We start from the raw sequence: 16784 nt of genomic DNA on the forward strand, positions 1-16784 counted from the left end.
GTTACATTTCCCAGCATTGCAAAGAGAGCCAACAAGAAAATAAATGAAAGTGGGCTTGTAGCAAAAACACAGAATTCAGCAAGTTCTGAGTCATGTGACATATCAAGCTGCCCTTCATAAAGCTTTGGTTTGGTTGTAGAGTGAGAATATTGCTGTTTCAGTAAAAACGTTGAGATGAATGTTGTATCTCGGTTCCAAAGGGTGCAACACAGAGCGAAAGCTCTGATTCTCAATGACTATGCTATCATGGAAAGGGGCAAAAGGGGGACAGTCTTTCCTCAAAGGCATTCACTGTTTCAGACGGTTCACGCATAAAGGGATCAACGTAGTTGTGTGAAGAATAAAAAAATAGAAACTGTAAAACATGAGGACCATGTCTACTTTTATACCTCAGGGACTCTGCATAATTTTGGGATTATTTTTGGAAAGTCATAAAACTTGTCGGATTACCACTTTCTCGATAAAAAGGGGGTTCAGACTTGGTTTGATAATCCAACAAGCATGTTTGAAGCATTCCAGGGGCCTTTAAGTCTAGTGCATTTCCCTTTTCACTAGTCTACTCGTTCTTGTGCACCTCCGCAAACCTCCACAATTATTTAATTGACCCTTGGCACAGACCTGACCTCGAACGCAGACTGGTCGCAGTCGTTTCAGATTTTCTTCATTTTTATGTTGGATTAGTGGATTTGGAGCTGGTTTAATGTTGTTAATAGTGATGCTACCCGGAGAGGTTGGAAGGAGATATACGTTTCTACAACGTTACATTCTTCGTAAAAAAACCGTGGAGCTAACATTAGCAGAGTACATTAGCACATCGTTAACGAGCGTTTAAACGTCTATGCTACGTTAGCTACTAAACGGATACTGAATGTTTATGCTCCTTTTGCTTTTTAATTATTGTAAGAGTGAATTATGAGCTACCCGGCTTTACAGGAAACACTGTTGTTCCTTAATTTCCAGGTGATGTGGTGGTTCACTTTTACACTGTGTGTTAGTTTCTATCTTTATCTTATTAAACTGTTTTCACTGCTGAATTCCTTTGACATAATATATGCATATATAATTATATATATATAATTTATTTATATTTGTCCTTCAAACATATTGTAGATGAGATGACATTTCTTCAGTGAGTGCAGTTAGTGACAGTGTGGGCTCCATGGTAGCTCTGACAGCTAGACAGACTACCAGCCGCAGCGAAGGGTCAAGTGTGACTTGACCTCGTGCGTGCCTCTCGAAATTTGAAACGTTGTGATCGACGGTCTGACTCCTTTTTTAGGAGTCATTGCTGGTCTATATAACCAGCTGGTGGTCACCGAATTTTGTATTCGGTATTGTCTTGTCCAGCTGGAATGGGAACACGGTCTTGGTGTTTAGGGTCATGCTTCTCAGAGGGTGACCAATCGGTCCAAGTCCACACAAATCCGCTGGTTAAATCAGGTCACTATTCCATCTCGGTCATTCCATGTCAAACTATGTGTAGCCACCGTTTCACACTGGGACAAATTGTTTGTTTCATGTTCCTCCTTGCGTCCTACATTACATCCGACTGAGCTCACCATGTTTTTATCTGCTCAGGCAAGGTCACCTTGCATGTCATACATCCACTAGTTTCCCCTTTCTTTCATGCATGTTATCGACTTCTGTAGCAATCTTATGGCACATCGTCATTTCCTGCCTGGTTCCTGTTGGTCGCTCAGCAAAAATGTACTCGCAGCAGCTTCCTAGCATCAGTGACTCTGCACATTTCTGAATCTAAATATTGGACTCTGCCAGTGTTTTTTTTCGCAGACTCGAGTTCAGCAGATGAAATGGCCGTTTCTCACATGCTGTCACACTGAGTTATTGGGAGAGTAAAGCATTCTGTTTGAAGGTCTAATTGTGGGAATTTCAGCAATATTTGAACTTTCAGTTCCCGATGTTTGTTTTTCTTACACATTCCCAGGCAGCATCAGTTGTCACCTTTCCTGCACCGACAGTCCTCATTCCTCATTACTTCATATCCTCCTCCGGCTCCCTTCCCTTTCTCCGCCACTCTTTAGTGCTGTTTGACCTATTCAAAAGGGTCCAAATGTCACGGCAGAGGGAAAGGTCAGGTAAAGGTTTAGTGTCGAGCATGGCTAACGCAGTGCTGGCTGCCTGAGGTGGAGAGGAGCACGGTAACACTCGAGACCTTGAACACACGCACTCGGACACACTGCTGTCACCTCCGCTCCACGCCGACGCCACTCACAGCTCTGAGCCGGCATGTGACTGTGAATGTGTGCGCGCACTCATTTGGTTCATCTGCGAGCATGGATGATTGAGGACGTTACAGTTTTCCAGGGAGGACACATGGCCTTGTTGGACATGGGGTCAAAGGTCATTGGTTGTCAGAGGTTTACAGCATCCTGCCTTCAAAGAGCCTTGTTTTTTATTACCGAGGGTCCAGCTTGTCTGCAGTGACCGCTAATTCTGAAATCCTTAAGCCGTGGAGGGAGGGGTTTTCTTTTCCCTTTCCTTGTTTAGATACGAAAGAAAGTGATTAGTAAATTAGTTTTTATTTATTTTTCTTTCTATTTCAATAAAAGCAAAGCAGCCAGGGTCTCGGTTAAGCGTATTCTCCATGAGGAACGGCGGGTTAGCAGAGGGATTTCTCTATCGATTAATCTACATCCACATGCAGGGCAGAGCAGCGGGACCCTAATTGGAATGGATTTCTCAGTTGCATTGATTTGCTCAGGTGACAGTAGATGACATATGGTTGTGTGTGTGCGTCTGCATGCCATGAATACCATATGATGCTGTAATGTCCGATTTTCTTTATATTTTTTTACTGTTTGCGCAGTGAAAGGGTAAAAGCAGCAGTTTCACGCGACCGAAGTGTGTGTGTGTGTGTGTGTGTGTGTGTGTGTGTGTGTGTGTGTGTGTGTGTGTGTGTGTGTGTGTGTGTTCACCTTCTCTCCCTCTCCTTGGCCCTCTCATTCAGCAGAGCTCTGGGATGAAACAAGGACCTCTGCAAACAGTGATTTCATTTTCCCCATGACCGCCTTCGCTCCAGACCTCTAGCTCACACACACACACCACACTTTAGGCTGGGGAGCAAAGATGAGCAGTTAGCATGCATGCAGGAAGAAGCAATCGAGCACAGATAACACTTAAGTTCATTCAGGAGGAAAAAACAAATGGAATGATCTAATTCCCTCTTGGACCGCAAGATTCTCTGACTGTCCCTTTTTATTGTTGTTTTAATAATGGCCTGAAAAGGGCGAGAGAGAATTTTAAATTTGTTTTGTTTTAATTACCACTCTCACTCACTCAGGTTCACTAATCCAACAAGCTGTGTGTATGTGAGAGAGAGAGAGGGAGGAGGTTGTTGAAAGATGGCCGCTGGACATAGCTTCTCACAGCCGGCTGGCCCTGACCCCCCGTGATCTGCCCTCTTATCTAGCCCAGATCCTGGCCTTTCATCTGGGCTAAAACCTGGGGGAGATTGGCCTCTGATGGGGTTTTTTTTTGGCCCTCCCTCCCTCACGCTTCATTCCAGACCCCCTCCATCTCCAGGCTCTATCTTCGAGTCCCAGATGAGCATTGCTCTCACCTACGAGGGAGATAACAAACCTCACACTACTCTGCTCCCTGCTTTGCTGTCCTAAAACACTTCACATTTGATTTTTTTTACCAAACTCACCACAAGAGAAACTACTTCCCGTGCACTATTGTGGGAGCAAAATGCAGGACCCTGCAGTTGAAACAGTAGTGGGCCAAAAGCGAGACAAAACAGAATTGGAGAATGCATCGGGGATGCTACCAAAACACAGCGCTCTCCGTGTTTTGACATTTCACAGAGCGGTGCTTTCGCCTCTCTCTGAATTGCATTGCTGGCTAACAATAGGCAGGTGGTTTTTGGCGGGTCGGCCCTTCGGTCTTGGCTGGAGCGCCTCTACACGTGACGCTGGACCAGGTCTGAGGGTGTGAGCTGAAGTTTTGTGTGTGTTTTGAAGCTTGTGCAGTTCACTTCATTCCATTCCAGGTGGATGCCTGGTCCATCCCCACACTGCCCTCCTGCTCAACCCTGACCTGTTTCCAGCATAAACAGCAGATCCTCACCTCTCACCCCTCTCTCTGACCCCAGTCAGATTAGAGCGGTTGGCGTGTCAAATCCAGCGGCAGATTGAATAGCATCTGTGACCTCCCTGCGCATTTCTCCCCTTGTCCTGCTGTGTTGTACCCCTCAGAATCAAGACAGGACCCGTCAGATCTCAGCGCCAGTTGGTTAGATACAGGTTTGAAGTGGAGGGCATTTTTAGGCCCTGAAACAGGTTGATGGGCCGATGTCCTCTAATGTAAAATAGATACATTTTAGTGGCTATGTAAAGTATTCAGATCCCTTCACTCTGTGTTTTAGATTTATTAGATTAAGTGTACCTTTTGCCCTTTTGTCCAATCACAGAAATGCATAATTACAAAGAGAAAACATGTTTTTAGAAATGAGAATTTGTTGAATTTCATGCTATGGCACACAAGTGAGCTAGGTCTACCTGGTGTTTTGTATCATTTCCTGAAGATACTGTGTCTCTATACTGTAGAACTGGATTGGAGGCATATTCTATTGATTGGACATGATTTGAAAAACTGAAATTTCAATTTTTTTTTGCGATACATATTTCAATGAAACAAATACAGGGATTAACGCCACACATTTTGTACTTAAAAAAAAATTTGAATGCAGCATTCTGGCCCACTTTAAGAGCAAAATTAAGAGGCGGGCCCTGTCAATGCTGAAGCGATATGACTCTTTTTTTGAAAAAGTGTTAAAAATACCAATTGGAGGACACGGTGATATAATACTAGCCTTTGCTCTGTCTCTGCATTTTTCCACAGTGTCCCTGCCGTTCTCCTATCTGAGTCTAGAGCATCAGGATCAGATGCAGGTTTACAAGCCCAGCTCTTGAGCATCTTCAGCTCTCTGGTTTTCTTTCAGACAGTTCGTTTCTTTTTCTCTGCGTCTCACTGTGAACAAGAACCACCTCAGGAGAGCAGAGAAGGATGACGACGGGGCGAGCTGACCGTCACTGGTACATAACAAGGGAATAAAGCCTTTTTCTCTACCATCTCCCATGGGACTGAGCTGGAGAAGGAGAGTTGTTTTCATGCTGATTATGCAGATGGAAGCGCACTGAGATTCTGTAGCGTCATCGTGACTGCCCCATTCTGTATGGTCATAGTCCTCATCACAGAATCTCACCTGCTGTATCAGCGTACTTCCTGTAGTAGAGCTCAGAGAGTGAGAGGACGTGTTAAACTGGTAGCTTCAGGGCCTCCGGGAATCAGGGAAATACTTCTATGAAAATACCAGCTGCTGCCGGATCAGTTAACAGATGCAGTTGGTCTTGGCAGCTTTTTCTTACTAAGTCTTCTCCGATACAAATTTGCAAACTTAGCCTGACTTTAGAAACACTTTTGTAGTAAACGTTATGTTTCACAATAAGGCCCTCTAGGCCTGGAATGAACTATCCTATGGAAGTACAACATTAATGATTACTCGGTTTCTTTCCTCATTATTTTCAACCCTATTAGCGAAATGGCAACGTCAGTTGGTCCACCACTTCACCAGTCCAGACTGAAATATAGCAGCTATTGTAAGGATTGTCACCAGATCAGCAGAATAACTTCTTCAGACCCCTCCAATTACGACATTATTTCTCAGAAGTGCAGACCTGCATGTAACATGTGCGATCTTCTTTCAAAGGAAAAGGAATTTAAGGACCAGTTGTAATGTTTTTAGATACTAGGCTCATCTACGGAGCCCAATTTTTGTAAAGGAACCACCGAGAGTCACAGGTAAGTTTAACCAAGCATTGTATTGTGATTATTTTCCAAACAAAAAGTTCATTACTTACAAATATAAATAAAGTTCATAAGTTTCAGTTCAGTTCATTCCTTAAATAAAGTTCATGGGGTCTCAGTTCTACCACCTGTGTTCTGTGGGAAGGAAGGGGAATTGGGGTCCAAGGAAAACTCCATCCTGTAGCTCGCCATCCAAACCTTTACAGGTGCTCCGGATGATCCGGAACCCTCATTCACAAAAAACCTGACCTAGAAAAGGTCACAAGGAATAATAAATGAACATGAACCTTTAAAGGATAAATACAAATATTTGTCATGTTGTACATCATATTAAGACATATGTCACTTTAAATTATTAACAGTTATTTAGTTTTAACAACTGCACAGAATGAATCGCTCAAACAAAAAGAAACAACCCAAAATAATTACAGGGCTAAAAAAAATTAAAAACCCTCCACAATCGAATAATAATTCATTCAACCCAGCTATGCTAACCGCTAAATGCTAAGCTAGTGGGAAATTAAATTCAGTCTTGTTACTAGTGATGTGACCTTTCATGTCGAGGCTTCGAAGCCTGTCGAGTAATCCAGGACGATTTTTGTGAAGCGCGTATCGAGGCTTGTGTTGATGACGTATGTGGTGACGTTCGAAGCCTCGCCAGCCGGCCATACCACGTGACTGATTCATGGTTCACGGGTTTGGCGTGGGATTCGAAATATAAGGGGAAGCGAAACGCAATGGATTCCCTGTCATATTTTGTGTACTTTCTAGATTGTACAATGCTCTCTTTTATGCTAAAAATGAAAACACCCTGTCCATAAAAAAGTGGGCAAAGGAAGCGGGATTGGGGCTTTGTGAGGATGCTTGTGGGGGAGATTTGCAGTTTTCAACGGTCCTAAACTAAGTCCATCGATTGGAACACTGCTGGAAAAATGAAGATATTTTAAGACCCCATACCAGGAGACAAATATGAGTTTAACATGTTGGAGACAATGTGGCTCAACGGAGGCAAATTTCCATATATTCTGTGACTGTCCCACGCTGATTTTATATTGGAATGGCATTCACAAATCATTAAACACGGTATTCAAGACTCAAATGCTCCTGAACTTGGAGACTCTTAATCTGGGCCACGTTTTGTTTTTGAAACAGAGGGACAGAAAGCTGCTGCAGGCCCTCTCGGAGGCAAGTCAAAATATCAATCACTAGAGAGTGGCTGAATCCAGTACCACCTACACTGAAGGTTTTGTACAGAATAACTTTGGAAATATTGAAAATGGAAAAGTTGACTTATTCTGTGAAGATCCAAATGACAAATTCTCTCAAATTTAGAATGACTGAATGAATTTTTCTATCGATATATTCTCCTGGAGCATCGTCATCAGGTCCACATTTTAAAATGTCCAATATATTAGTTCATGTCCAAAAACGTAGCTGTACTTTGTGCTTAGTAGGCTAAACTAAGATGTTGAACCTGGTACACATGCTGAGGATCAGCTTGGTAACATTGTCAGTACAGTTGCATATGTCCATGTGTACATGCATTTGGCAAAAATAAGGTTAATGAAATGATGGTAATATTTGCTGTCTAGTTCCTCCTGTTTCTTCCTGTCCCTACTTCCTCCTGCTACAGGCCATGGACATTGATGACATGGTGCCATCTGTATGTCTGAGCAAACACATCTGTGTACAGACGCTTGTAGACACAGCAGTGCAAGGACAGTGCATGACAGAAACAATCTGTGTACATGATCAGATTAGATGTGGGATCACCTTCCTGAACACATTTGCATAGTAATGAGAAAAATTGATGGGACAAGCTTTGTGTTTTAAGTGCTTCCTACATTCTTAGGAAGATGGTGATTAATTTAATGTTATCTTACTGTCTAGCATCAACTGCATTGATTTTCTTACAACTTTAGCCGTCTCCAAGTTCAAACAAGACATGCTGCTCCCTTAGTATTGCTACTTCTTCCGGTGGAATAAGACAAAGGGATCTATTAAAACAGATCTTGTTTTTGTGTGGAGTTACTTGGTGTCAGGTGACGTCTGCTGAATCATCTGTGACAAAAGGATTATAGGCCTACTGGTTCTGCTTCTCCAGCTGTTGATACACACCTTTTTTTTTTTTTTCCTCATGTCCAACAGTAAACTTTCACATGGCAGAATGAATCGCCAAGCGTTGCCTCTACCCCTAACTCTGTAGCCACATAATATGCCAAGAGGAACACACATCCCACGGTTTTGTTCCACTCGGTCTTCAGCCAAAGTCACAGTCAAACTGGAGTCAACCATCCACACAGAGAAGGAATACCTCCACTTTTATGGAGTCGTAATGCGGTAGGGGTACTGTATAAATAATCTCCACGCACAGAAACACTTCCAGCTGTTAAACAATATGCCCATTGCAGATTTTCTTTTTGAATGCATGAAGCATCTTGCTCAGACTGCTTTGGAAATGAATACAGGGGGGGGGGGGGGGGGTTATTGAGAAATTCTGTTGTTGAATATTTGCCTTTTGTGACACCTCCAGATTGTTGCACTTAATGCTGATTATTATTACAGAGTGGAGTGCCTGTATCAAACGTTGCTGTTGAAAGTCGGGTCATAATGTGAAATTCAAACTTCACAGGCTGTTTACAATTAGGCCCTTTGATGCATTCCTCTGTAATCTCTCCCTCCTTTTGATATAAAGACTCAGTATTGATATAAATGAAGGGACTTTGCCTTTGTTTTTAAAGCCATACCTGTGGCTTTTGATTGATGGATGGAAACTGTATGCTAGATTTATATAATATAGACTTGTTTAAAACCTCACTCTTGAGGTCATAGTTTCCCCAAAGACTTCAGCAGTATTTTGTATCAACACAGTCAGAATGGTGATCCACTGAGTGAAAAAGCCTTATCCCCGTTGGATAACCATGAAACGTTATTTGTGAACAAGGGATGATAAAGTAAATCCAGGGCTTTCTTCAGGGGCATCCTCATTGCCTTCGGTCAGGTTGCAGTGCTGGTCAGTGGAGGGGGAGATGAGAGGGGAGCCCCTCTTCATCTCGTAAAGATCCTGCCGTTTGGCAGCTTTCACGCTCCACTGGCTGATCCTTCCAGGAAGTGAGGAGGGGGGCAATAAGGAGCCCCCCTCTCCCGCAGAGCCCCAGCATGTACCACGTCTGCATGCTGGGCCCAAATCAAAGGGGGCAGTCTGTCCTTAGCCTGGGGGAGAGTGAGTCTGCTGTGTGTGTGTGACCAGAGAGACATGGGTAATCGGACAGCTTGTCACACTCGTGCAGATGCCTGTATTTTTGACAGTTGGTTTGCTTCTCTCCTGCTTAGGTTGCACAGTAACAACACCATCAAAATAACTGATGCATTTGCAGTGAGGTCACATTTACAGTCGTGATCTTGGCACCTTTCAGAAGAGACCAGAGGAAGTCATGTAGCCATCTTAGTTATTCCTATTAGATCAAACGCATTAAAGACTGCAATCATACGATGTAGCAATATTGGCAGTTATTGTTGATGTTGAAAGTTGAGGTAAGAGGGTTAGGGTTGTTAAGGTTGAAAGGGCTATCTAGTGTCACTGCAATAACTAATACAACTGTTTATTTTGTTCTGTTTCAGTTGGTAGCCAGTGAGTCCAGCCTTTCAGATGAAGAGCCTTCAGTTCCGGAGCATCGCCCCCAAGGCCCCGGCCGTGGTGCCCTCCCCCTCCCCTGCGGTCCTGTCCTGCCAGCCTCCCTCTGCCCTCCCTGAGGCTACCACCGCCTCCAGCCCCAAGTCCATCATTGTGCCCACCCAAAACTATGCACTGATGCAAATAGCAGGTCAGGATGGCACGTTCTCTCTGGTGGCACTGCCCCCCTCTGTGTCCTCTCAGACACCACAGCAGCAACAGCAACACACCCAAAAGAACCTCAAGTTGCCCATTCCCAGATACCAGCCAATGAGGAGCAAGGGGACCACAGATAAGGTCAAGTCACCACCACTATCTGCTAGGGTGAAAACAGCCTCCAAGGTTGCTGTGACAGCGCAAACTAAGTCAGTTGTAAGTGGGGCATCAACAGTGATGAAGAAAAAACAGCAGGGGTGCAAGCATACAAAGGAAACCCTAGTGCCCAAAGAGGAGCCTTCAGAGCAGGTCATTCTGATTGAACCAGCCTCCTCTGACATCTCTGTCACTGCTCTACTCCCAGACAATGCTGTCCTGTACCCGGGTTCTCAGTTAGAGCGAGCACAAGATGGCTCTGAACTACCTACTACAACTAGTCTTATTCAGAATCTCCAGTACCCCCCCGCTGCTGTCAAAGGCTCTCCAGGCAAATTCCAGGAAGAAAGTAAGACAACACTGAGGCTGTGCCCATCTAAGTCACCTGCAGCCCAGCCCCAGAGCAGTATCACTGTCCTGTCCTCAGCCATTTTCAGCAAAGCAGTGCAGATTATCCCGTCCCCACCTAAAGGTAAACTGCCCATTCTGCCCTACTCTAAAATAAAAAGTACCCTTATCCCAGCTGCCAAGCTCAACAATTTGTCCCCAGAGAAGAAAGGTTTCTCTTGCCAGACTGGACTCACCAGCCCCTTAGATCCTACATCCAAGACCCTCGAGACAGCTGACGCCTTGGGTCACAACCAGGTGCCAAAATCAACTCTACAGCCCCAGGCCAAGACCACACTCATGCCTGTGTTGGGAACCCTCCAGAAACCACCTGGCAAGAAGAGGGGGAGGAAGAGAAAGACCATGGAAGACATCTTGGCATTTGAGGCGAGAAAAAAGAGGTCTTTGTCTTTCTTCCGTAGAAGGGTCCCAGAGAAACCACCAGCAGTTGTTCCAGGCTCCAAACAAAAGGAAGTTGATATTTCAAAGAAGTACCGCAGCATCCGACCCAAGCCCATGTTGGTTATGGAGACAGTTCCCCAACTGGTTGGTTTGCCTGCCATTACGCCAGATGGCCAAGAACAGGAGCTCGTTCTTGGTCATCAGCTACCCACCACTACCACAACCAAGGCCCTGGACTGTCCTCCCCAACCAGCCCCAGTAACCCTCCACCTGAGAGGTGCCTCCCATTCGCGAGTGTTCATAGGCAGCCGTCCGCTCCACCGTTGCCCCACCTGCAGCCGCTGTTTTCAATTCAAGCATCACCTCCAGAGCCACATGAACAGCCACACTAACAGCCGGCCCTACGTCTGCCCAGTCTGCCGCAAAGCGTACGCTCACTCTGGCAGCCTGAGCACCCACATGAAGCTTCACCACTCCGAGGTACGCCCACGTCGGTCGCTGAGCTGCGAGTTCTGCGAGAAAGCGTTTGGATATGTGGGGGTTTACTTCAGCCATTTGAGAGAGGTCCACAAGGTGGTGCTGACCGTGGAGCCGTCCATCAGCCACCATGAGAACGACCCGTCTGTGGAGGGGTGAGATTATAGATTGAGCACCTACTTCATTGTGACCTTTACTTTATAGCAAGTTTAATGCAGAGATGTCAACATATACATTTAATGGCTAAATAAATAAATGAATGACCTGACTAGGCAACTTTTTCCAGTCATAACAAAGCATTGTTTGTTATTTTCCTCACAAGGGCCAACTTCCCAGAGCCATCAGATGAGCAGGATCGCGAAGACCCGGTGGAGCTGCAGATTAAATGTGGCCGCTGCCAGGCCATCACTCCCACCTTTGCTGACATGAAGATGCATTTACTGCATGTGCATGGGGAGGAGGTCCAGGTTCCATTACATGATGGCCAATCGGTGCGGGTTGGCCGTGAGGCTGAGAATGAGCTAGTAAAGCATGCTGCCCACTACTGGCGACAGCTCAACGAGAAGCGCAACCTGGTCAAGTGCGGCAGCTGCGACGAGGAGTTCATTTCCTTTTCCAAGCTTAAGAGGCACATCATGTGCCATCACCGTGGAAGGGAGGGGGAGGACAGCGAGACCCTCTCATCACCAGATAGGGGTGGAGGCCTTGGGGTCCTTGCAGCAGGTGTGGCCTTCAACTGTGTGCTTTGCAGCGAGGTGTTGGACAGTAAAGAGGGGGTTATGGAGCACTGGAGGAGTCGCCACCACTGTGAGCAGCCCAATGTTCTGTGGCAAGCACTGAGCTCCTACTCTGGCCAGGAAGAGGCTGAGGCGGATGGGGACCTGGACACTCCTGCTCCAAGCCCACACTATCCCGCCTAGCCCTTAGATGGGCACTGAGCCCTTACGGTGACTCCTTTCACACACACTCAGTCCTAACAAACGGCATCACAGGGATGGAGAGTTTCTGTTATGTCTTTTATCACTAGTTTCATCTCTCACCAGTTGAGGATTTTGACTTGGTCCAAAAAAGAAAATGGTAAAAGAATATCAAGCCAATGGTGAAAATTGATCTTAGTGTTACAATTCATAAGGGATATTATCTCAAGGTCAGAGAATCCAATTTTATAGGTAATATTATTTTTCATGTTTTTTTGATTGCACTGTTTTTGGACATTTTGTTTGGATGTATGTATTTAATATCCTGTGGATTATTATTTTCTACTGCTTATTTAAATCTTGTTCAAAGGGTAATTTATAACCTAGTTGACACAGTAATACTGTCAAAGGGTAACTTCTCCCAAATTCGTACCTCTTATGGGATCTAGCCATTCTTTGGTGCCACACGGTGGATCTCACACATACGCACAGGTCGAGTTGTGACCATGCGATGATGTAGGCCGCACGTCCCAGTACAAATTCGTTATGTCGTCACGCAATCTGTTCCTTCTATTTTCTCGCAGTTGAGTAAACTGATCGTAGGTCAATTTGGCTTGTCGCTTGTAGCTTCCTAACCTGAGGGTTGGTGCTTAGTTTTGTAACCAGTTTTTATTTATCCGTTTTCTGTTCTCACAGTTACGGTTCATGCTGAACTACCACTAGACCGGTGAATAAACCGGCGGTTTGCCGGGCTCATTGCTGACTTAAACCAGGTGTTTTTTTGCTTCTTGCTGTGCTGTTAGCTCTCTGCTCTTGGAGGGATGCAACTTCAGCAGTGAGTACTCGTTAAATGGTTGGTTACTAGGGTAAATTAATCCGGCAGAGCTTTAGTGCAAAGCTGCTACCGTGACTATGATTTCATGCCATGTGTATTTTTTATTTCTAAAGAAGGATGGCCGTTTCCAACCAATCCTAGACCTGGGGCGGTTGAACAAGTTTTTAAAGGTTCTGCCAATCCAAATGTTGCAGATGGCAGATGTTTTCCAGTCAGTTGCACAGGGGGCCTGATTTGTGTCAATAGAGCTCAATGATGCCTATTTGCGCTTAACACACACTACACCACAGGCAGTTCCTGAGGTTGGCCTTACGAGGGCAGGCTTACCAATTCACAGTGATGCCGTTCGGTCCCTCAGGGTGTTCCGTACTTATGTCCCCTTCAAATCTGGCTCAATGGGCTCCACTTTGATCCCAAGTCAGGGTGTCCAGCTTTTGTTGCCAAAAGAGGAAACCAGACCTCTCTCATCTAGAGTGACGCATCCAAATCTGAATCGCCCTCTGCTGTGTTTGTCTGGCCGTTGGAAGCCTGTCATCCTGTGAACAGTCAGTGATCCACACTGTGTTAAATTTGAGGCCTCACTCTACGCTAATATGTGGAAGCTTTTTTCCAAGCGGCACAAGACGTGGTGAGGTACCAAAGAGCTGCTCAGTGGCCATCATTCTGCGTTTCCTGCAGTCATCGTTTGATGGTGGTAGTTTCAGTAGGTCACGTGAGAGCAGACCACCAGACAGTGGGTGAACCTCTGTCAAAACAGACTTTCTAATTGAATTGTGGATGTGATTCTACACGCTTATAGGTCTCTGGTCCTGCCTGCACCTAGTAATGTAAAGTGCCAATCTACTCGGAGTGTGTCTACGTCCTGGGCAGCCTGGAAAGGGGTCTCACAAAGACATCTGTGTTACTGCAACCTGCCAATCTTCATGTAACTTTGCTCACTAACACGGCTGCTCATCATGCTACGTCAACGGCAATCCTGTCAACGGCTTCCATTCCTTAGTGCGGTAAGCGTTCCTCGTGACCTTGCTGGTATAATTCATACAGTGCTGAAGCAACGCTGTCTGGCGGTCAGGAAGAATGAAATGGAACGAGAGTTACGAATATAGTGTGTGGGAACAGATTCTTTGATGGCATTGGGTTTTGTACTGGGCCGTGCTCCTTATGTCACCTCAGGTCACAGGTGACTTTGTTGGTATGACAACTTGACCTGAGCATATGAGAATGGTGATCCAGCATCATAGAACCACCGTCCCATTTATAAATCAAATTTTATGAGAGCACATTGTTTGAGTTATCTGTGCTGAGATTTCTGCCTCCACCCCAATGAAAACATCTCATTGTGGAAACTCTGTGGATTATTCAAAGATCTTCTTTATCTCAACCGAAGCTAGCATGCTCATGGCTAGATGGCACTAGGGGAAAGTGAAACAATGTTTTGTTTTCCTTAATTTGGTTGGACTGACTGAGAAATGTCAATCTCATAACAAGGGCACATCGTCTACACCGGCTGACAATTAATCTATTGGCCTTGGATTATTACAGTTTAAAATAAATCAGTATGTGTATACAATCCTTTTATGTAATATTGCTCCTGTTACGGAAGATCAATATTTCAGTTATGACTTGAACTTTCACGGTCCGATGGAGGGCAGTATTAGGGTCCTCTGACAACCCGGACCCATGAAGGAACACTTTCCTAACCAGCACCCAAGTGACATCCGTGTGGCCTTCTGAAGAAACATCTGTGTTCATGCGTAGTGTGGCTTACCGTCAGTATGGTCCTCTAGAGGCCAAGTTCTGTTTCCTTGACTTGTTTATTATTAATGCCTATTTGTGTATTCTGTGATATGCCAAGGGTCTATTCACACTAGTGATTGTAGAAGTGAGTTTTGCATTAAGCTTTTTAACCACTGACAGAATACTTTGTGTTGACTTCGTCAATACGCAGAGGAAACCATCGAATTGCCTACCTGTTGTTGCCAGCTTATGTACGCACCTGTGGAATTGTGTGCACCCAAACTCTATTATTAGAGTTAATATAAACTGTTGTCAAGTCCAGAAAATATGCTATTTTATACTCTAGATTAATACAGAGGTCTTTTAGTATATTTATGCTTGTTGTTGGTCCCTAGAGAACCAGCACTGAGACTTTTATTATGTTTGCTTCTTCTAAATTGGGGGATGCTTAACGTCTTGTTTCTTGATGGGAGGCCATTACTACATGGCAAGTATCTCTGCTAACATACGTCTGTGTTTATCTTTCATATGAAGAAAAAAAGAACATCACAGGGTCAAGTGAATGTACCGGAATGTTTTCAAAACCCTACCAAAAGTATATATATATGCTATATAGACTTATTCCATAGATAGAATATATAGATATATTGAGAAAAAAAGACATATATATATATATATATATATATACATATATGTATATATACATATATATATATACACATATATGTATATATATATATATGTATATATGTATATATATATATATATATGTATATATATATACATATATATATATATACACATATATGTATATATATATACATATATATATATATATATACATACATGTGTATATATATATATGTATATATATATACATTTACTTACATAGAGTAACTAGTGAATCAGCTGCTGTGTTCTGTCATAGTGGAGGAACGAGACAAGAGATGAATATATCATTGCCAACACTGGCAACAAAAGCCATGTCGAGCTGTCCTTATGTGTCTGACACACAGCGCAGGACTGTGAATGAAGGGCAAAGCACTGATGTGTACATGTCGCACTGAGTGGGTAATCTACAGTATCGTGTACTGCTGTTCGTTGGATGCCATGTTTGAGTGTTCATCAGTGAACTGTCCTTTGTTTTCAAGCCTTCAACACAAACCAGGAAGTGACGGAATTAAGGGTCAGACTCTTCTTTCCTCAGTTAGATGAGCAACATACATGACTGTCACTGTTAGCACAAGTCGGAAAGTGAAAAATCCCACATTAGGTGATGTGATGTGTTTGACTCACTGTTGACTGTGTCCAAAAAAACAAAAAGACTGAAAGTGTTTGTGTTTGTGACTGTTTGTGTTCCTGAAGAACCCGATGTTTATGAGAATAAAGATATGCTTTGTTGAGAACATCGTGTCTGTGCTGTGTTTATGCCTCACCGGGACAGAAATAAAAGGAAATAAAGGCATGTTTCTGGGTGATCCGTCCGTCTGGTACGCCCCTGCTTAATACCCTGCATGCAAAGGCCTCATCTACTGTAGCAAACAAGGACAGCTTGAGTGAAGAGCTGAGGCAGACAGGAGGGTAGCGTCACTGTGTGTTCATCAGAAGAGATTCAGAGCATGTGATTAATTGATATTTCACTCTGGAAAGGTGTGCGCACGTGTGCAGTATGTAAGGGTCCAGCAAAGTGGGTTAGCCAAAGGGCCTTTGAGAGCCTACATATGCCGTACCTCTGTGCTCCTCCCCTCCCAACAGTCCCTCCATCTGTCTGCTCTGGCATCAAAACATTCTCTGTGTTTCTACCTTTTGGTTTTAATGCACACTGCTATGTCTCTTTTACCAGCTAGAACCACACATGAGCCACATCACAAAAAGTAGCTTTCAATTGCAACATGATAGTAGGTTGGAGACTGCTGAGGTTCAGAGAAAGGTTTCCATGTTCTGAGATGAGCACAAAAACTGGTTATATTCCTTGTGACGGCTCCATATTTAATGGATGGAGATGACATTAGTATCTCCGTTTCCCCACTGCGTGTCTTTTTCTGCTTTGCAGGATGCATTTAGAGCAAAAAGAAACACTAAACCACTTCAAATTCACAGACAACAGAGAGGGACCAATATGCCAAGAGTGCGCTTTCTATTTGTTTCAATGCCGTCAGTACCAAATACTCTCTGCTCTGCCTCAGGCCCGGCCCATGCAGTCATTGCCACACCA

The 16784-nt window shown here is 44.3% G+C and overlaps 1 protein-coding gene across 5 annotated transcripts in view; it reads left to right on the forward strand.

Annotated features, from left to right (window-relative positions):
* Nucleotides 1-15975, forward strand: part of znf438 (zinc finger protein 438) — a 42811-nt gene extending 26836 nt beyond the window's left edge. For 4 of the 5 annotated variants that reach the window (XM_076085453.1, XM_076085456.1, XM_076085455.1 and 1 more), the window contains 2 exons: nt 9451-11235; nt 11403-15975. In XM_076085453.1, the coding sequence (XP_075941568.1) occupies nt 9479-11235; nt 11403-12000 (2355 nt within the window). In that variant the 5' untranslated portion in view covers nt 9451-9478 and the 3' untranslated portion in view covers nt 12001-15975. Of the gene's footprint in view, nt 1-7864; nt 8170-9450; nt 11236-11402 lie in introns of those variants that run through there. The other variant, XM_076085457.1, reaches the window with a different exon arrangement.
* Nucleotides 15976-16784: the final 809 nt, after the last annotated feature.

Source organism: Anarhichas minor, unplaced genomic scaffold (genome assembly GCF_050575085.1).
Source record: "Anarhichas minor isolate MPS153535 unplaced genomic scaffold, ASM5057508v1 ptg000155l, whole genome shotgun sequence".
Classification (NCBI taxonomy): Eukaryota; Metazoa; Chordata; class Actinopteri; order Perciformes; family Anarhichadidae; genus Anarhichas; species Anarhichas minor.